Source organism: Benincasa hispida, chromosome 5 (assembly GCF_009727055.1).
Source record: "Benincasa hispida cultivar B227 chromosome 5, ASM972705v1, whole genome shotgun sequence".
NCBI classification, from domain to species: domain Eukaryota; kingdom Viridiplantae; phylum Streptophyta; class Magnoliopsida; order Cucurbitales; family Cucurbitaceae; genus Benincasa; species Benincasa hispida.
The window spans coordinates 4,674,873-4,695,196 of NC_052353.1; the positions used below are offsets into that span (position 1 = coordinate 4,674,873).

A 20,324-nucleotide genomic window follows, 5' to 3' on the forward strand; every position below is an offset into this window, starting at 1 on the left:
GAACAACCGGACACAACCACTAGATTACCTTGGTATTCTTGGTGTGAGAATCCAGGAGCGGTGGACTCTGACTTATTTTGGTTTGAGGGAAGGATTGGAGTGAAGGAGGAAGACGATCGAGTAAGCAAGTGAACTATCGTGTAGAAGATGGAAGTCTATCGCATAGACTGGATACTCGATCGTTTAGGCTCATAAGCTATCATCTAGTAAACTCAATGCTATCGTGTAGTCACTCGATAGTTAATCTAAAAGTCCGTGAGATTTTTTAAATCAAATTTCATTTTATCCCACAATTGCCATAAAACTGTGTAACCACCCACTAAGGTTAGTTATTGAGAAAAAGAAATTTTAATTATCATATAATTAATTAATTATAAATAAATACAACAACCAACTTATCATATTATATTTATAACCAATAGTTTTAATATTGCATCATATACAATATATAAACCATAGTTTTTTTTTTTTCTCTTTTATGGCATTTAAGATAAATCATATTTATATTAAATTTAATAACTATGAATCTTATTCATAGAATTTATATTTGAATCATATTCAAATACTAGTTCCTCCAATCAAACAATAATGTATCAAATACATTACATCAATTATATAATTTAATTAATTTAATTATCATATACAATAAAATTTCCTCTTGTTAATTTGAACATTTCATACTAATCCAAAAACTGATTCTCAACTTGAATCCATTGAGCTACCAAGGGGACCTTATGGATCTATAGCTTGAAGCTCCAACGGTATGTGAATAACTGACTAAACTCTTTAATCACATTATCCACCATCAGTTAATACCAGACACTCCACTAAAGACCGACAATTGCAACCTTTGCACTACAGATATATTTTTGTGTCCATTGGATATAACCAATCAACAGTACAATGACCCTTCATAAATCGCTTGTAAGCACAATTGGACCAAATTATCGTTTTGCCCCTGTAGTTACATCTAATTCCTTAAGTACCACTGATTCCTCTAATGAACAATAGATCATAGTTCTATTATGACTAAACCCCTCTCGGGCCAAGAGAGGGTATGGCGCTACATTGTTCAAGACCCGAAATCGGTCTTTAAAGGAGCAATTTATCTACTTACACCTGCTTCGAGGAAGGAGTGAATTTCATCTTGTGTAGCTGAGTTCCCAGCTCCCTAATCAGACGAATCCCCAAAATGGTAGGCTTGTTGAGTTAACGATCTGGCCACTCTCACTCATGCAAATCAAATGACCGCCTTCATAGGCAGAAGTTCACAACTCACTCAAGATTAAGGTCATGTTACCTATGGTCATCCTAGTGAAATGAAAGTCTCAAAACGGTGTTATATAACGAGACTAAACATTTCGTGGTCCGATATTATACAAACCGCTTTGTATAGAATATCCCCGCTCGCATGTCTAATACATGAATGATCAGGATCAGATCATTTGTAGCACTTTACAACATTTGTAACACCTACAAAGCAGGTCATATTCGTATTGCCACCAGGACAAGGTATCCCTCCTTATCCATATACTACAAACCATTTAGGTTATCACTTAAAACACGATCCACTTGTACGTCTCCATATACATGTTTAAGTTACAATGATAACCATAGATCTTAGTTTATTGATTTGTGGTTAATGCAACTAAAATATCAAATATTTAATAGATAATGTGAATAAAATACCATATATTATAAATCACTAAATGTTTGTTTATACAAATGTTTACAAACTATAAGACCCTACGAGATTTAGGACATCAACCCTAATAGATGTGACATGAGCAAAAAGTTAGTATTCATTTTTTTTTCAAACTCTAAGAGCTTGTTTGATAGACAGCTTATATTCTGTTATATGTTTTCAAATTAAATATGCATTTGATAGGCGGTGTAGATTGTATTTTTGAAAACTGTTTTGGGATCATGTGATTCAAGTAGTATAAACTCTGAAAACAATGTTTTTATGTTTGAGTGTATTTAGATTTAGAATTTGAAATTTTAAAATGTAGAATTATATTAAAAACGAAAACATTAATATAGTATTTCATGTTATAAATTCAATTATTATTATTTTTTGAAAAGGATATAAATTCAATTATTTTTATTAAATTAAAATATCTACAATATGATATTACAAAATAATAAGGCAAATTATTTTAAATAGCAAAACTGATGAAAATATTTACAAATAATAGCAAAATATCACAGTCTATCCGTGATAGAATATTATTTGTGTCTTATCATGACACAGATAGATATAGACAATAGTCTATTGTGGTCTATCGCGATCATCACAGATAGACAGTGAAATTTTGCTGTTTTGTAAATATTTTGGTTCATTTTTTACATTTGAAAATAACCCACATAATAATCCTACACAGTTTTTTTTTTTTAGCGTAATTCATAAATAAATTAATAATAATTTATATGAAACCTAAGATTTACTGAGTAACTCTAATTAATCTTGAGATTTATAAATATATTATTAAACTTATTTTGATTTTTTTAAAATTAAAATTGAAATTTTGAATTCACTACGAACACGAATTTGGAAACATGCTATATAATTCTACTTTTATTAAATATTGTTTTCAAATATCTATTCTCAGATTACACATCATGGATAAAGACATGTTTGAGAGTGATTCTGAAATTGTTAAAATCACTTTTGCCGTTTTAAAAATCACATTTAAACATGTTCAAAATCAATTTTGATGATGAGAATTACATTTAAAAATATTTTGAGGTGATTTTAAATAAGGTAGAAGTGATCTGTTTAGGGGCCATTTGATAACATTATCGTTTATCGTTTCTTATTTCTTGTTTCTTGTTTCTTATTTTTTAGGAATTAGAAATAGGAATATGTTCGATAACTATTTATGTTTCCGTGTTTTTTTGAAAAACAAAACAGACACAAAAACTCATTTGATAATCATTTCTTGTTTCTCGTTTCTTAAATTTTTTCCATAACATTTTCTCTTATTTTATAGTATAAATATATTTTAATTATGTAAAATAAAAAAAATATAACATGCTTTAAAATATAAAAAATAATTACAAAACATTTACATTATTAAATACACATAAGTTTTGACCTAAAAACTAATAACTATAGTACAATTGTTTCTATCATTTATATGGTGTTAAAATTTGATTCGCAATAATTATTTCTAACTCAAATTATTTGTCTTAAATAATGTTGACTTAAATTCGAATTAATTATATTATTATGTAAATGTCTCAGTTGTATAATATTAAATTGAAACTAAATGAATGTCTTAATAAACAAAATTTATAGATGGTAAAATTCTAACTAGTTCCAAATGTACTATAAATAATAAATTTAAATTTGAAACGATAAATATACATGCATATTTCAAAATTTAAAATTTTTTTAAAAAATATTTTTTCTGAAATGAAATTAGAAATATTTAAATATACGTAGAAAGTTGAAATTTAAAAATCAAAATAATATATAAAACTAGATATTGGAAAATTTAAAGTTGAAAATTAAATTAAACATACAAATATAAAAAAATAATAAAGAAAGAGAGAAAAATAATAGAAATATAATCAAACTAATATAGAAAAGAGAGAAATATTAAAAAAATAAAATAAAATGAAAAAGAATTTATCTTAGTAGGGATTTGACCCAGGACAATGATGCCCCTAAAGAAGGGGCGCCTCTTTGGCACTCTGTCAAGGCAATTTTTTATTCTTGTTGGTAGCTAAAGCATATATAATAGAAACAGAACGGGGATAAACAACTTTCTCAAATCTGGTTCTATTTTTAGAAATGTTTATCAAATTTTAAAAATGAAAAACGGAAACTTTTATCAAATAATTCAATTTTTAGAAAAATGAAAAACAGAAACAAGAAAAATGTTATCAAATAGACTCTATATCATTTCAAAATCATTTTCAAGAACCCAATTCATTCTAAAAGAAAAAAAATTATATATAATACATATTTGAAAGTGATTAGTGATTTTAACTGACTTTTCTTCCGACTCTGCTTTCCTTTAAGCTCGGTGTCACCACTCACTCCCCCTTGTCTTCTCTGACCAAGATTGCATTTTTAAAGTCAAAGATTCTCAATTTCGTTCACATCCCTTAACTACACATATGTTTGTGATTGTGGGTGATTGTTCTTCGGCGTATTTTTATGAAAATTGTTGAGTTCAGGTGAAAATGGCGAACCCCCAGAAGCCATGGAAGGTTGAATATGCCAAATCTTCTCGATCCTCCTGCAAGACCTGCGAAAATCCCATTCAGAAGGAGAATCTCCGCTTTGGCAAGATGGTTCAGGCCACCCAATTCGACGGCTTCATGCCTGTAACTCACCCATTTCCCTCTTTCATCATTTTCCCCCTTTTTTGAGTGTCACTTCTCTGTTGGATTTCTGGGTTTCTTCGTATAACCCTTCTTGTTAGCTCCACGAGCAAGTTTAGGTTTTCGTTAACTCTGTTTATGTTCTTCGTATTCTTCATTTCGTATCAGTTTATTGGTTATTCTCGTCACCATCTTTTAATAACTGTTCGTTTGGACAATATGCATTTGCTTCCACTTGGAATTGGCTCTCACTGACTTTCGCTTTTTCAAAACCTTTGTTTATGGAGACATTTCAATTATATGTATTTTGAAATGGATAAGAATTAATTTCCGAAGGGAGTTATTTCAATTTGGGTGGGTTGTAAAATTCTCTAATTATCAGTTCTGGCTGCTTTTTTTTTATAGTTAACAATGCCTTTTCAGTTCTTTTCGGCTAGTCAGAATTAAGTCTTCTCATATCTTATGCCTTTTAATTTATCTATTTTAGTGTTTGATTGTTAATTGGAATCTATCTCACTTAGACGCCCTTTATCTTCCTTGACATATTCTTTTAAATTCGTGGGTGTGTACCTTTAGTTTGAACGTTCTTAATGTTCATACGGTCATTTTTCTTTTCTGAACCAGATGTGGAATCATGCTGCCTGCATATTGAAGAAAGAAAAGCAGATCAAATCGTATGTGTACTAATGCTAATTTACGATATGGATACATATATAACATCCGGAAAATTTGCTCATTGGTTCAAATTTACCATATGATAGGATTGATGATGTTGAAGGGCTTGACTTATTGAGATGGGAAGATCAGCAGAAGATCAGACAATACGTGGAAGACAGTGTAGCTGCAGTTGCTGTTACGCCTGTAGAGTGTGGTATTGAAGTTTCACAAACTTCACGTGCTAATTGCAAGCACTGCAAACAGAAGATTATGAAAGGAGAGGTAGCCTTTTTATCCATATTCTCTTAAATAAGGTGTCCACGGGGTGGGGGGTGGGGATGCCAATCCCTATCCCGCTCCCCATTTCATTCTCCATCCCCGTGAAATTCTCCACGGGGATCGGGGCGGGGATCCCCGTGGGTATTCGCGGGGAATTTTTCCCCGTTACTTTTTCTTTTTCTTCTTTTTTTTTTATTTTTAAAATCAATTAATTTAAATAACTAATGTGAACAAATTTTAATTAAATAATTAACTTTATCACTAAGTTGTTTATTATTAATTGTTTATTATGGTTAGTTTTTATATAACAATTTGAATTTAAAGATAAATAATCAAATTTGAAATTTAAAAGTAATATTTATATAATAATAATAAAACACATAACATTAGATTAACTATACTAAATAAATATGTAGAAGCTAATCGGGGCGGGGACGGGGAATGCATTCCCCGTCCCATCCCCATTTAGTTCACGGGGAACTTTTCCCCACTCCCTCCCCCCATTCCCTGCCTAATCGGGGAATCTCCGCCCCTTTTGGGGCGAGGCCCCGTGGGAAAATTGGACATATCTACTCTTAACATCCCATTCTTTGAATCTGAATATAGTTAGACATCTTTTAACTTTTAACCCTTTATGTAGCTTGTCTTTCTTATTTGGATTTTTCAGATTCAAGTTCAAACCTAAACCAAAGAGGGTTTATATACTGTTTTAAGGATTTAGGGGTCTTAGATGTTAGAAACTGAAACCAAATGGGATTTTTAAGGGCAGTGGGGCTTTGCATAACATACTTCTCTTATTTATTTTATTATTTTCTTTCTCTATTGTGTCATCCATGTCTATGGACATGTTGAAGAAAATGTTGATTTAGTTGCGGCACATTTCCTAGGTCCGTTTGTCCTCTGCCGTAGATAGTAAAGGGGCCAAGGGCCTGGCTAGGTACCATGCAAACTGCTACATTGAACAATGTCCATCTACCCATGTCGAGAAGTTGGCCGGTTGGCAAAACCTCCCACCTTCTGACCCGGCTGCTGTTAGTGCCTTGGTGAAGAAGCCTCCATCTGCTGAAAAAAATGGTATGACCTTCATGTAAATCTGCAAAATAGTGTGTTTGATGTTCTAACCTCATTCATTTATTAACTCATCCGTGTATGTGTGTGCGTGGATCATTGAAGAGAAACAGACAACTTCAAAAGCTGGTAAACGCAAAAAAGGCACTGCCGAAGACCAGAATTCTAAAGTTACTAGGGCTGTAGGAGATGTTTCTGTAAGCAGGTCCATGAAAAGTGCTATTGTTTCAGCAGACCCTCAAAATTCATCTGATTTAGTGAGTAAACTGGAGGCACAAAGTAAAGGACTAAGGAAACTAAAAGATGATCTGATAAAGCATGTGACAGCTGTAGAGTTGCGGGAAATGCTTGAATCTAATGATCAAGATTCAACAGGATCAGAGCTTGATTTGCGTGATCGCTGGTAGTTTCTTGCCTTCAAGTCTTGCCCCTTTCTTTTCTTAGAATTGATTGCTATTGAGAGACTAGTATTGGACTTGCCCTTTTTCTATGCATTACTCTTTTATGAAAGTTGTGCTTGCATCTTATGGTAATTCTTGAACAAATTTTGTTGAAAGGTAGTTGATACTTAGGTATATTTAAATTAGTAGTTGCCGTTTTATTTGCTATACCAAAAGGTTTTTCTTTGTTGATTTTAATACTGGCACATTTCCTAATTGATATATATGTCTTTTTAGTGCTGATGGTATGATGTTTGGAGCACTTGCAAAATGCCCCATCTGTTCTGGTTCACTACGTTACTCTGGAGGCATGTATCTATGTCACAGATATCAGTCTGCATGGAGCAAGTGTAGCTACTTTACTCGTGAACCAGAGCGCCTTAAAGGGAAGTGGAAAGTCCCAGAAGAGACTGGCAACCAATATCTTAGCAAGGTTTCTGCAAAAACCAATCTTATATGAAAGTAACACGAATGATGATTTCACATCTAATGGTCTCTTACAGTGGTTTAAATTCCAAGTAGGTGCAAAACCCATTCGATTATTGCCACTGCCATCTACTGGTAGTGCCAATGGCAATCAAGCTTCCAATAGTCAATCACAATCATCAAGGGCTGAAAGCTTCGCTGAGCTAAGAGTTTCCTTCTCTGGATTAAAAGATTCCATGGTAAGATCTTTCATTCCAGCTTTTGTATACTTAAAATTACTTTCATTGTGCAGAATGTAGTTGAAATCATTTTCTTGAATCGTGCAGGGAGATTGGAAGAGAAAAATTGAGGGTGAAGGTGGAGCTGTTCATGCCAAGATAAAGAAAGGTATCATCTTTACCGTCTTTTATCACCTCTTTGGTTAGTATTCATGTAACTCTTTTAGATATGTTATGTTAGTCTTCTTTAATGACAAAAATTCAGTGCAGATACTAATTGCTTGGTTGTGAGTGGAGACGTGGATGAAAATAATACAGAAATCAAGAAGGCAAGGTAAAGCATCCTTCTAGTTGTGGTGTTAGTTGTATCTTTCTTAATCAGTTGATTTCTCGATTCTGTCTCTTTTGGTTACTGGATGCAATGGACAGGAGGAGGAAGATACCTATAGTTTGGGAAGAGTATCTGGTAGATTGCTTTAGAAAACAGAAGAAGCTTCCATATGATAGGTACAAAGTTGAAGCCACTGGTGAGTCCACCAGCCTGGTGACCGTAAATGTGGAAGGGAGAAGTGCAGTGCACGAATCTTCAGGCTTGCAGGATACACCTTTAAACATGTCATACTTGTCAACTGGAATTAATAGGTATCCTTATTTTCTCCTTTGCACCCTAAGCTGTCTTCCTATGGATCTGATATTTGTTTTGCCAGTAGATGATAAAGGGTGTGTGCGAACGTGGATAAGGGGAGATTTCAAAATATTATTGTGGTAGGAATGATATCAGAGTTTTATTGGGTTATGAAAGGTATGTTAGTAATTAGTTATAGTAGTAGTTTGGGTATTTCGGTTATAAATAGAGTGGGAAAGGTCAAAAGGAAGGGTAGTCAGGCATTGATTCAGTTGATTTAGGACTCGAGGGGGTTTTTAGTAGAATTTTCGCAAATATTTGTTTATTTGGTAAGTTTTTGTAGAAATTGGAGGAATAAAAATATTAATTGGTCTTCTCATATAGGAGAAAGACCTTTTACCAATATGGAAAAAATAAAGACAATAAAGGAAAAATAAATATTCATATATAAATATAGAAATTTCAACACTTCCCCTCAAGCTGGTTTGAAGATGTCTTCCATAGCTAGCTTGTCAATCAATCTGTTAAATTGTTTTTTTGGAAGGCCTTTACTTAACACGTCAGCAATTTGCTCTGATGTAGGAAGATAAGGAATACATATTGTTCCTGTTTCAATTTATTCTTTAATAAAATGCTTATCAACCTCAATATGTTTTGTTCTATCGTGTAGAACTGGATTATGGACAATAGAAATTGCAGCTATATTGTCATAATAAATTCGTATAGGTGTAGTAAAAGAAATCTTCAACTCTTCAATATCTTTTTGATCCATATGCCCTCACAAATTCCATGAGTCAAGGCTCTAAACTCTGCTTCAACACTACTTCTGGCCACCACATTTTGTTTTTTTTCTTCTCCAAGTAACCAAATTTCCTCCAACGAAGGAACAATAACCAGAGGTAGATCTTCTATTTGTAGTACCAGCCCAATCTGCATCAATGTAGACTTCTATTTGGAAGTGATTATTCCTTTTGAATAAAATACCTTTTCCAGGAGACCCTTTCAAATATCTCAAAATTATGTAGGCAGCTTCAAAATGAGTCGGTCCAGGAGCATGCATAAATTGACTAACCATGCTCACAACAAATGCTATATCAGGACGTGTATGAGACATAAATTAATCTACCAACAAGCCTCTAGTATCTTTCCTTGGCCTTTATTTCTTCTACTTTTGCTGCTAGAAGCTCTATATTAGGTTCAATAGGAGTTGCTGCAACGTTGCAAGCAAGCAAGCTTGTTTCTTTAAGTAAGTCAAGGACATACTTTCTTTGGTTAACAAAGATCCCCTTCTTTGATCTTGCAAATTCCATTCCTAGGAAATATTTCAACGTTCCCAAGTCCTTAATTTGAAATTCACAAGCTAGTTTGTTCTTGACATCAACTAAGCCTACTTCATCATCACCTGTGAGAATACTATCATCTACATAAACAATCAAAATTGAGATTTTATTATTCTCTGAATGTTTATAAAATAATGTATGTTCTGCTTGACTTTGAAAAAAATCTATAATTGGACACAACTTTTCCAAAACGTTCAAACTAATCTCTTGGGGACTGTTTAAGATCATAGAGAGATTTTTTTAATTTGCAAAATTTACTAAAGCCAAGCTCCTTCTCAAAACCTTGTGGTAAGCTCATAAAGACCTCTTCCTCAAGATCACCATTTAGAAAAGCATTTTTCACATCAAGTTAGTAAAACGGCGAATCTAAATTAACTACAAGAGACAAAAGGACTCTAATAGAGTTAATTTTTGCAACAGGGGCAAATGTTTCTTGATAATCAATTCCATATGTCTGAGTGAATCTTTTAGCTATCAGTCTGACCTTGTATCTTTCAACATCTACCGATCAAACATGTTAATCAAGCAGATGCACAGGCTAGGGTTTCTATTCCAGCAATAACAAATTAGATACTAAAGTAAATGATACAAATTGTTTACAATAGGGAATTAAAACAGAATAAAAAGCCAATAGACTAACATCCCACATTTTTTTCAAAATGAACTAGAAAAGAGGGTACAATATTTCTAAATAAAAAACTAAAGGGACAAATTAATTTGGAGCAGAGATGCTTGAGCAGAGGTGATGTCCAAGAGGTTACAGAGGAGGAAAGAGATCAAATTGCCTTGCCATTGTAGCAGCCTGCTTCATAGCCATTGTCGTATTAGTTCTCTGTTGAATTTTTGAGAGGGTTCAACTTGCTTAAACGAATTGCAAGCCACAAAGCCTCAAATAAAGAGGGAAGCAAAGGGAGATTTGTCATCTAAGAAGCACAGATATTGACACGTGACATGGACACAACACAATACGGGCTTGGCAACATGTCAATTTCCAGTGAAGTAGAACACAACATATTAGGGACACATTTATTTATTTAAAACATACGTGCTCACATGCTAATATTGACATATTATGAATTTTATATTTAAATATATAAAAAAATATCCATACAATTCATAAACAAGACAATAGATAAGATGACCAACAATGAAGCTGATAAAAGTAAATCCTAAGAAATAATGGTGCCTGAAAGTCCATATAGCAGAGGAATTTAGTGGAAGTGGCATCTGACACTGACACTTTGGCCATTTTAGAAGTGTTTGTGCTTTGTAGTTTGCATCGAGGAGGAGAAATATTGATGAGTCGAATTGGAAGGGGCCAATTGAGTTGATGCTGGTTTGTGCTTGCCTCGTAAGCAGGTGAATACGAATGGTATGGAGATTATAACAAAGGGGGCATCTTGGTTTAGTCAATGCTTAAGGCTTTCAAAATATTTTGGGTTGATAGAAGATGGAAACGTAACACGACTTCAAATGAAAAGGGGCTAGCGAGATTCGGGGAAGGAGGGGGAAGAGGAATAACAAAATCAAGATGAAAGAAAAATAATGGTGCTAAAATAAAATATTTGACTGATCCTTTTGTTTTCTCAAAATCTTTTGTTGTGGTACGTGCAACATGTTATAATCTAATGCTATTAAAAGAAAATTTCTTATAGTGTGGTGTTTGGAGAAACCGAACGAGATGACATGAATTACTACGGTCTCTTGCATGAAGTTTTGGACTAAGAATATACTTGGGAAAGGCATGTTGTTCTTTTAAAATGCAAATGGTTTGACTCATGCTAAGAAGAATAAATTACTTGTAGATTTAGGATATAAGTTAATCAGCATATCCCATTTTTGGTATGTGAATGACCCTTGCATCTTTTCTGCTCAAGCTAAACAAAATTTCTTTATTAACAAACCAAAGCTTGATAGTAATTGGAAAGTTGTTTAAACTGTCCAAAATAAGCACATATGAGAAGTTCCAGAAGTTGAAGACTTGGTAATTGACGAAATGGAGCTGATAGAAGTACCTAGTGTGATTGAGGTCGATGAATCTACATTATTTAGAGGTGATGTTGACCACTGTGTTAGAACGTCAAGATTAGTTGAAAAGGGTGTATGATACCCAGATGATAATGATTTATAAAAGATGAACCTGAAGATGTAGAAGCATCTACTGAAGATAGTCCGAGCTCACTTCAGTATGTAGATTCTGATGATTGGAACAATGAATAACTATGACTTATGTATCCCAATTTCATATTTTATAGTTGAAATCTCATATATGTTTAGATTTATTTTGTTCACATTTTATGAGATTCTAGAGTCTTGGCACATTCGGGTCAGGAGCAGGAGACATGCTTATTACTTCAGGCAGATGACACTCCATTTATTGGTTCCTCCACGGAGCGAGATGCGACAATGGCATCAGGTAAAATTTATATCATATAAACATGTACACTTTGAAACCTTATTTTCTTATGTAATCATAAAAGTTTGCCATTGTTTTAGGATCTAGATCATGTTCGAGACAAGTCTCGAGAGGAGAAAAAAGGCGGACAAGAGGGCATAGTCGAAACCTCGAGTTGGACCGACATGTCAATATTCATGGGAGGATCAGGATTGAGATCGACGAGGAAGTTGGGAAACCAGTATGTGCAAATGCCACAAAGTTCAGTAATGCCATTGGTACCATCGCTCGAAACACAATTCCATTGCGTTGTAAGGATTGGAGTGATGTATCGAAAGAAGTTCGAGACCTCGTTGTAGATCAGTTGTTGGTAACTTTACGCTTTATTTATGCCTTTGGGTACTATTTAACTTGTAAATGTTTGATTGCACAATTACTATTGACTATGCAGTCATATTTTGACTTTGACGTGGGAAAGAAGCATGTAAAAAAGTACGTCCTACAAAGAGTTCAAAATACTTTCAAGGAATATAGATCGGATTTGTACAAGCACTACCGTCGATTTAAGGACCCAAAAGAAGCCCGTGCATGTCCACCTAAAAGGATAACAGACGCAACTGATTGGAATCTTCTATGCAACAGATGGGAGACTCCTGAATGGAAGGTATGTGAATAAATTTTTGTTCTTGTACTCATATTCTTATATAACTTAGTTGTTCTAATAAAAAAGTGTTGTAGAAAAAAACGGAGACAAATAAGAAAAGTCGATCGAAAATCCCTTACCTTCACCGGACTGGGTCGAAATCATTTGTCCAAGTGCAAAGTGAAATGGTGAGCTACAAACTCATTATTCTTTACCTTATTTCATTATTATGACTAATATTTTGTGCATTTGATTTACAGAAAATAAAAGAGGGTCGTGATGTTGACCAAGTGGATTTGTTCCGCCAAAGTCATTTTTGTGAAAAAGATGGTTGGGTGAACAATAATGCCAAAGATGCATATGTAAGTTCATCTCTATCATATCTGTGTAAAATTATATATTTCTTTATACTTTTAACTCCTCGTTCCATTATGAATGTAGTTAGAAATGCAAAGACTCATGGAAGCATCATTTCAAGAAGACCCTACACCCATGTCCAGTGTAGAGGTTTGTAAACAAGTTTTGGGTCATCGATCAGGCTACATTAAAGGCCTTGGTTTGAACCCAAAACCTAGCTCATCATCCAGTGTCACGTCTTACCTACAGGACAAAAAAGAGTTGGAAAAGAAAATGGAGAAGATGGAAGATGAGATGATACAGATGAAGGCAAACTATGAGCATATGAAGGAAACAAACGTGGCACTAACTAGTCAATTATCAATGTGGGAAGGTAGATGGGCTGAAATCCAAAACATGTTGGGGCGAGGGCAGGGAAAGGATGGACATTCAAACACTTAGGTATGTTTTTGCCTCCCTTCAATTTCTTTCTAAATTTATTTTTGCTATCCTACAATGATAGCCAATTTATGTATGCAGTGAATCTACAAAAAATAAGTGTTTATTTATGGTTATTATCCCTTCGTGCATGTAACTTCAACATGGGGGGTTAAGTGTGTTCTTTGCAAGTTCATTTTGGCTAACCTGCATGCATGTAGTGAATCTATAAAAGAAAGTGTTGTAGGCAGCACTTTAAGATACTTGCGTAGGTCTAAGAGGGTGGGTGAAGTGCCTTTGGCTCGCTTTGGGTGCGTGGAAATCCATTTTTGCATTCAAAAGACAATTAGGCATGGGTTACGTTGTAGGTTTCGGGGGGCGGGCTAGATGCTCGAAGCTCTTTCAAACTTTTTGACGTTAAAGGGCACGTAGGCACCTTTAAGACACTTGCGTAGGTCCAGGAGGGGAGGGTTAAGTGCATTTGGCTCGCTTTGGTGGGTGCATTCGAAAGACACTTAGACACTTTTTATGTTCATTTCGGCTAAGCTGTAGGTTCAAAGGGCGCATTGGAATCGCCCAGGAACGTTAAATTCTTTTTGGGGAACTCTTGTGCATTTTTTTTCCTTTATTTCACTTTTAGTTTATGTTTGAACCTTTTCTTTTCTCTCTTTCAGGTCCATAGTTATGCTATCTTCAAAGCTACTGTTGGAAAAATGGACGAATAGAAGCATAAAAGCCTTTAAGATTAATTTAATTTTTTCCCCTTTTGGTTGTACTTACACAACACTTTCAAGACTATAGTGTATTAAGTGTTGAATATAATTTTGTACTATTACGTTTCAATATATCAACTTTTGTTATATTCAATGTGTTCTAATACCTTTGAAACAACAATTCTAAAAAATTACAGGGCATAGCTTCCACCTATTGAAAAATATTAGCATTGGACTATTTTATAAGAACCGTCGATGCACAAAATGTTAGTATAGAGACTTCTATCTCGACGTACTTTATTGTGTCAGGATAGATCTTAACGAAAACAATATTTTATTAGAATATTATTATGTTGATTGATCTAGGTCGATGTTCATAATTTATTCAACTGAGCATAGCTCAAATATGTGTGTTTGAAACCACGTCCGTAGTTTGCATCTTCCTATCCCAATCGTATTAAAAATATTTTTAAAAAATATAAATAAATAAAATGTGGATAGTTCCTTAGCTGAGTGCAGGTCCAACCAACCCATCCACTGACTATTTATATTGGGACTTCTTTTGATCTTATCCATTTCCATTTACCAAACTTATATCAATTAAACCTAATTTTAATATTTACTCCCCATCTCATAATTTATCCTCCGTCACATTTTGCATTCTTCATTTTGTCAATGTATTAATATTTAGAAATTGAAATGATCTTTTTATTTCTTTAATTTCTTTTCTTTTAATTTACGATTTTGATGTCAAGTCTATTTTTGTGTTTACAATTGAAAATATGAAGTCAACATAGTTACTTGCTAAAATATTTGTCCATAAGCTAATTTCTTCATAGTTTAGTTAAATAAAAATATCAATTATCATCTTAAATATAGATGATTCGATTCCCATAGTTGAATTAAAAAAAAGACTTTTAAGTTTGTGTTAATAAAGTTTTTAAACTTTTAAAAAATGTCTAATAAATCTTTAGTTATTATGTATTTAATAAATTCTTAACTTCTAAAAGTATTTGAGTTCCTAAATTTTCAACTTTGTATTTAGTAGATCTTTTATATCTTCAAATTTGTTTGAAAGTAACTCAACTATGGGTTATAGAATTAAATTGTGTGTTTTAACAAGAGCTTATACTTTTAATTTTGTGTCTAGTAGGTACATAAATTTTTATAAGATATTGAATAGGTCAATAATCAATTAAACACATTCTTTAAAATTTGTACCCATTTGACATAAGAATTAAGTTTCAAAAGCTTATGAGACATCTTTATTAATGGAAATATCTTTCCATAAGTAATTTATTAGAAGTGTTTTTCATACGATGATTTTAATATTTAGTTTTACATTTTTAAATGTGATATTTATACCATCAAAATTGATCTAAAATGAACAAAAACCTATTTGGGAGTGGTTTTGAAATTAACACACAAGGGATTTTAAACATTTCTAATTCAAATAAAATACCCTCAACACTTTTTATTGTTGAGCGATCAAATTAATTCGAACATGAAAGTTTAGCAACTAAAATTGTAATTTACCATAAAATAAATAAGGCCTAATCACAAGTTTAGTTCTTCAATTTCGATGTTTATAAAAATTTAAAATTTGAGTGACCAAACAAATTTTATAGCCAAAGTAAACTTAATTCAATGATGATTGACATAACCTTCCTCCTTAAAGGTCAAAAGTATTAAAAAAAAAAACAAAAAAAAAATCTTAGAAGTTCGTGTTTATTTGGTCATTAAATTTTAATAAATGTTATCTTTAAAAATTTAATATTGTGTTTAATAAGCTTGTAACAAATTCAAATTTTGTAAAATTTTAAAATTTATGTTTTATTAAGAACTTAAACTTTCAATTTTGTATCTAATAGTTTCATAAATTTTAAAAAATTTAAAAACTTTAGAGACTTGTAATTTTGAAAGCTCAATAATCAAATTGACCATTAACCTCAAAGTTAGAGACTAAAGATGTATTTGAAATATATTTTCAAGAGTTTAATTTTAAAAATAAGTCATTTTAGAAGAAATTAGAGTATAGGGTATACACTCAAAATAATTTTTTAAGTGTATTTCAATCTATTTTTATCAAAAATATTTAAATAAAAATGAGTATTTTGAACAACATTTTTTTCTCAAATCAATGTAGACGGACCTTAAATTTATAATTTAACCAAAAAATAATTAATGTTTGTTAAAAATAAAAATAAGAATACGAATAAGAATAAGAATAAAAATAAAAATAAAAATAAAAATAAAATAAAATAGAAAAATTTTTACGTATAGAAAAAATGTGAAATCATTTACCGAAATAGAAAAAAACACTCATAATCTCAAGATTAAAAATTTGCTTGTGGGAGTAGCTTTTCTTATTTTTATATATTTCAAAATTCTCCAATAAAATATATTAAAAGAAAAAAAAAACATTTGGAAATAAAATTTCAATATATATCCCTACTCCCCCGTCAGGATTCGCCGATCGTCTTCCTCCGTCGTTTCTCAAACTTTCAGGCTTCAGCTGCTCTGACAACTTCTTCCGGTACGTTTCTCTTCCACCTCCTTCCTCCTAAATCTTTCTCCAATTCAAATTCCCCTTTCAATTTTGATCTTCGTAGTTGGATTCTCGATTCTCTCTTCCGTTTCCTTCTCGATTCTTCGCCACTGCATCCCTTTTTCTTAATTTCACTCGTCTCCGATCAACTTCTACTCTAATACAGTTCAATTCCTCAACAGAGAAGCGTTTGTATAACAGATCGAGAAGTCTTTGATTGCGAATCCAAGAACGTTCAGGCCTGGGCGTGGATTCTGTTTCGTCCCGAGAGAGTCATGAACGCGAGAAGGTTTTTCTTGAATCTTTCAATACTCCCTTTTATGTTTATTTTCTCTTAAGAAATCCACATGGTTCGCCATTGTTTTTCAGAAATTCTACTGGGTTTTTAATTAGTTTGTGATAAATTTACATTTACGATTCAGGGTTGTGTTGCATTATTACAGGCTAGTTGATCTTGATAGGAGGATGACTCGATGAATTTGAATATCTATTTGGTATAGGAGGGTTTCGTTTCTTGAACTGAATAGAAGCGTTCAGTCTAGAGACTTGCTTAATTTTTGATGCATTACAAAATTGCAACATCTGAAGAGTACTTTTCTAGCTCATTTGTCTTGTTCATACTTCATATATTAGCAGGTGATTTTAGAATAATCACATACATTCTTTAGGGCTCCGGTTTTTTTTTTTTTTTTTTTTTTTTTGAGTTTTTCAAAAATAGAAAAATAAGGGTAACTATTTATATAAATCTTCTTTGATAGAGGCAGATAGGAGTCTATCAGCCTCTATTAGTGATAGAAATCGATAGAAATCTATCATTAAAGTGTTCTTTTGCTATTTCTATAAATAGATGGATATTTTTTCTATATGCGAAAATTTCTATTTTTTTTTCGTCTTCAAGCACTTCTTCATTCTGTTTGTGATGCTTCATTCTGATATTGTCTTGAAATTCAAGATCTCTAATTTTAACCCTTTATGCTATGTTATGACATTCTGTGCCTGTACTTGAATAAGTCGTACTGTTAAGTGATTCAACATTAACACCTTGTAACATTTCGGATAATTGGCTACAAATCCTGAATTATCAGGATAGATTAATCTTAATGACATGTTTATGTTGGAAATGAACTTCATTTCCTATATCTTAATTGATCTCTGGCAGTGACTGTGGTATGCATATTGACATTTACTGGTTTTCAATTCTCAATTCTTTAGGCCCTGTTTGGAAACCATTTGGTTTTTGCTTTTAGTTTTTGAAAATTAAGCATATAAACACCCTTTCACCTCTAAATTTCTTGCTTTTTTATCTACTTTTTACCAATATTTTTTAATCCTAAGTCAACAATTGAAAACTAAAAAAAATAGTTTTTTAAAAACTTGTTTTTGTTTTTAAAATTTGGTTAAGAATTCAACTATTGTACTTAAAGAAAGATGTTAATGATGGTAGAAAATTGGGAGAAAATAGGCTTAATTTTCAAAAACCAAAATAAAAAAAACGAAATAATTAGTAAACGGGGCTTTAGTTTTCAACTTTTATGTTAAACTTTTAGTCCAAGTACAATTCACCCTTGAAAGTTGAATGGAAGTTCCGAAAGTCCTTTTTATTTAACCACCAACGGAAGAATATATATTTGCAGTAGCAATTCAATGTTTAGCAAATGAATTTCAGGTTGATCTTCCTAAGTGCTGGTTGTTCTTGTAATATGATCTATTGGAGTGTAGGGAACTGCGCAACAATAGGGTTGCTCTCTTCGATGGCATTGAGGAGGGTGGTGTCAGGGCTTCATCTTCCTACTCCTCCCATGAAATTGAGGAGCATGATAATGAAGCAGCATTGGATGGCTTGCAAGACAGAGTCCTCCTGTTGAAGAGGGTATTACTTTCTTATCCAGTCTCAGTCATTAATCTTAGATGTTCGAGTGTTGGGTAGGAATAAAGAAAAAACTATACACCTATAATATGCTACAATTATTAATGAGAACGAATCCTGCAAGCATAATGTGCTGCAATTATTGTTGAGAATGAATTTTGCACCTATAATATGCTCTGCAGTTATTGTCAAGGATGAATTCTGCACCTATGATATGCTGCAATTATTGTTGATGACAAATTTTTGCTTCTAGAATATGGTGCAATTTATTGTTGGACGATGTAAAGGATGAAAATACTATATTGTTTAAAGCAGAAGAGGGATTTTTAACTAAATATGTGTTTTTAATAGATAGAAAGGGTAATTGCAATAGGTAGTACTTTTATGGTTAATAATTAAGTGTATAGCAACATTTATAAAGAATTGCAAATATAGCAAAATCTATCAGTGATAGACTCCTCTAAACGATATAGTCCATCACTGAAAGACTCCGAGAGCTGAATCTAAATCTTGTTATATTTGCGATTTTTTTTTGCACTGTACTATATTTGTTAATATATTTGGACCTGATTGCTATATTTGCAACTGCCCTTAGATATATATTTTTTCCCGGATTGCATACGAAGTGAAAGATGTTATTGTAACAGTTGACAGGTGACATAAATGAAGAGGTGGAGAGTCATAACCGGATGCTGGATAGGATGGTATGTCAACTTCAACTGTGTTATGTAGTTCTCGCTGTTATTATCAACTGAGACTAAATTTCTTGCACGTTTTGGTTTAGGGTAATGATATGGATTCATCAAGAGGAGTGTTGTCAGGCACTATGGATCGATTCAAGACGGTATGACCATTTTCTCAAGAACAAATCATTCCCACACTCTTTCGATATTCTCTTTCAACATTTTTTTTCATCGTTTTTTACATTAATTTTGATCTGTTTAGGTGTTTGATCCCAAGTCAAGCCCGAAGATGTTTTCACTAGTCGCACTTTTCGTGGCAATTTTCTTCATCGTGTACTATCTCACAAGGTAATCCTCCCCCATTTGGATATCGAAAGAACTCGAGCTTTGCCTAGAAGACAATGATCACTATTGCTGCCTAGTTCTATCAGTAAGTTTGGCATAGATGTTCTGTTGATGCTTGTGTGAATATGTTTGCTTGTACCAAATTAAAGTTGAATGAGTTTGAAAACCAAATATCATCTGCTGCTCTCCATTCAGCTAGACATTGATGGGGAGAGATATATAATCAGCAAACCAGTTTGTTACTTGAGAGTTTAATATCTCTGCCTTGCCTATATTCTCTATTTGATTTAAAGCCAGATTACCATTCAAACAAGCTATGAAGCTCACAACTGTGCTAGAATGTTCTGAAGAAAGAGTAGAGAAAACTTGTCTTTCTTCTCTAGGCCGAATTACAAAAGCACCCTTGAATTTTCTCATTTGTTTAAAAAATCTCCATTTTGTTTTTGTTTTTTTAATGCAATTTAACTTTGACATTTATTGGTGTAGATATCTATTAGAATATTGAACAAAAGTTGGAGTTTGTTTACTGTTGTGATTTTAATATCTTCAGAAGTGATGTCTGTTCCAACTTTCAAGTTTCAAGGGTTCAAGGGTCGGTGGCAATTGTAAGAAGGATCTGCGTAATTGATAAATAAGTTAAAATATCATTTTGGTCCACGCATTTTAGAGTTTGTTTAATCTTGGTTAAGTTAAAATTTGGTCCTTGTGGTTTGGAAAAATTTAGGATTTAGTTTCTATGATTTTAAAGCTAAGAATTTGGTCCTTATAATTTGATAAAACTTCATAAATAGTCCATTTGATTTGATAAAATCTTCATAAATAATCATGTCATTGGGACTATTTATGAAGGTTTCATCATACACGAGACTAAATTCTAATTATAAATTATATGGATTAAATTCTAATTTTATCCAAATTATAAAGAATATATTTGTAATTTAACCTATAATTTTACTCTCGGTACTTTT

At 32.6% G+C, this 20,324-nt stretch overlaps 2 protein-coding genes across 11 annotated transcripts; both read left to right on the forward strand.

Moving 5' to 3' along the window:
* The first annotated feature begins 3,980 nt into the window (after positions 1-3,980).
* LOC120077557 (poly [ADP-ribose] polymerase 1-like) lies at positions 3,981-14,067 on the forward strand. Of its 9 annotated transcripts, none has more exons than XM_039031482.1 (17): positions 3,982-4,338; positions 4,960-5,009; positions 5,097-5,274; positions 6,159-6,345; positions 6,445-6,742; positions 7,017-7,212; positions 7,283-7,444; positions 7,532-7,592; positions 7,694-7,757; positions 7,853-8,065; positions 11,698-11,804; positions 11,885-12,447; positions 12,522-12,614; positions 12,687-12,788; positions 12,868-12,933; positions 13,033-13,224; positions 13,875-14,067. In XM_039031482.1, the coding sequence occupies exons 1-16, from the start codon at positions 4,195-4,197 to the stop codon at positions 13,222-13,224; spliced, it is 2,676 nt and encodes an 891-aa protein (XP_038887410.1). In that variant the 5' UTR covers positions 3,982-4,194; the 3' UTR covers positions 13,875-14,067. The 9 variants fall into 9 exon arrangements, 7 of the variants coding, with proteins under 7 accessions (XP_038887412.1, XP_038887410.1, XP_038887411.1 ...); XM_039031481.1 differs by having other exon boundaries at positions 3,983-4,338; positions 11,885-12,153; positions 12,235-12,447; positions 12,868-13,224; XM_039031484.1 differs by lacking the exon at positions 13,875-14,067 and having other exon boundaries at positions 3,981-4,338; positions 12,872-12,933; positions 13,033-13,171.
* Positions 14,068-16,295: 2,228 nt separating this feature from the next.
* On the forward strand, positions 16,296-19,669 carry LOC120077483 (bet1-like SNARE 1-1). 2 transcript variants are annotated; one of them, XM_039031366.1, is made up of 6 exons: positions 16,296-16,449; positions 16,644-16,750; positions 18,181-18,331; positions 18,976-19,032; positions 19,113-19,172; positions 19,274-19,669. In XM_039031366.1, the coding sequence occupies exons 2-6, from the start codon at positions 16,737-16,739 to the stop codon at positions 19,361-19,363; spliced, it is 372 nt and encodes a 123-aa protein (XP_038887294.1). In that variant the 5' UTR covers positions 16,296-16,449; positions 16,644-16,736; the 3' UTR covers positions 19,364-19,669. The 2 variants fall into 2 exon arrangements, with proteins under 2 accessions (XP_038887294.1, XP_038887295.1); XM_039031367.1 differs by having other exon boundaries at positions 16,342-16,449; positions 16,628-16,750.
* The last annotated feature ends 655 nt before the right edge of the window (positions 19,670-20,324 follow it).

Coding starts and splice junctions, on each gene's coding strand:
- LOC120077557 (XM_039031480.1), top strand. CDS start 4,195: ATGGCGAACCCCCAGAAGCCATGGAAGGTTGAATATGCCAAATCTTCT. Junction 6,346..6,444: donor TCCATCTGCTGAAAAAAATG/GTATGACCTTCA, acceptor GGATCATTGAAG/AGAAACAGACAACTTCAAAA. Junction 6,743..7,016: donor CTTGATTTGCGTGATCGCTG/GTAGTTTCTTGC, acceptor ATGTCTTTTTAG/TGCTGATGGTATGATGTTTG.
- LOC120077483 (XM_039031366.1), top strand. Junction 19,033..19,112: donor ACCGGATGCTGGATAGGATG/GTATGTCAACTT, acceptor GTTTTGGTTTAG/GGTAATGATATGGATTCATC. Junction 19,173..19,273: donor CTATGGATCGATTCAAGACG/GTATGACCATTT, acceptor TGATCTGTTTAG/GTGTTTGATCCCAAGTCAAG.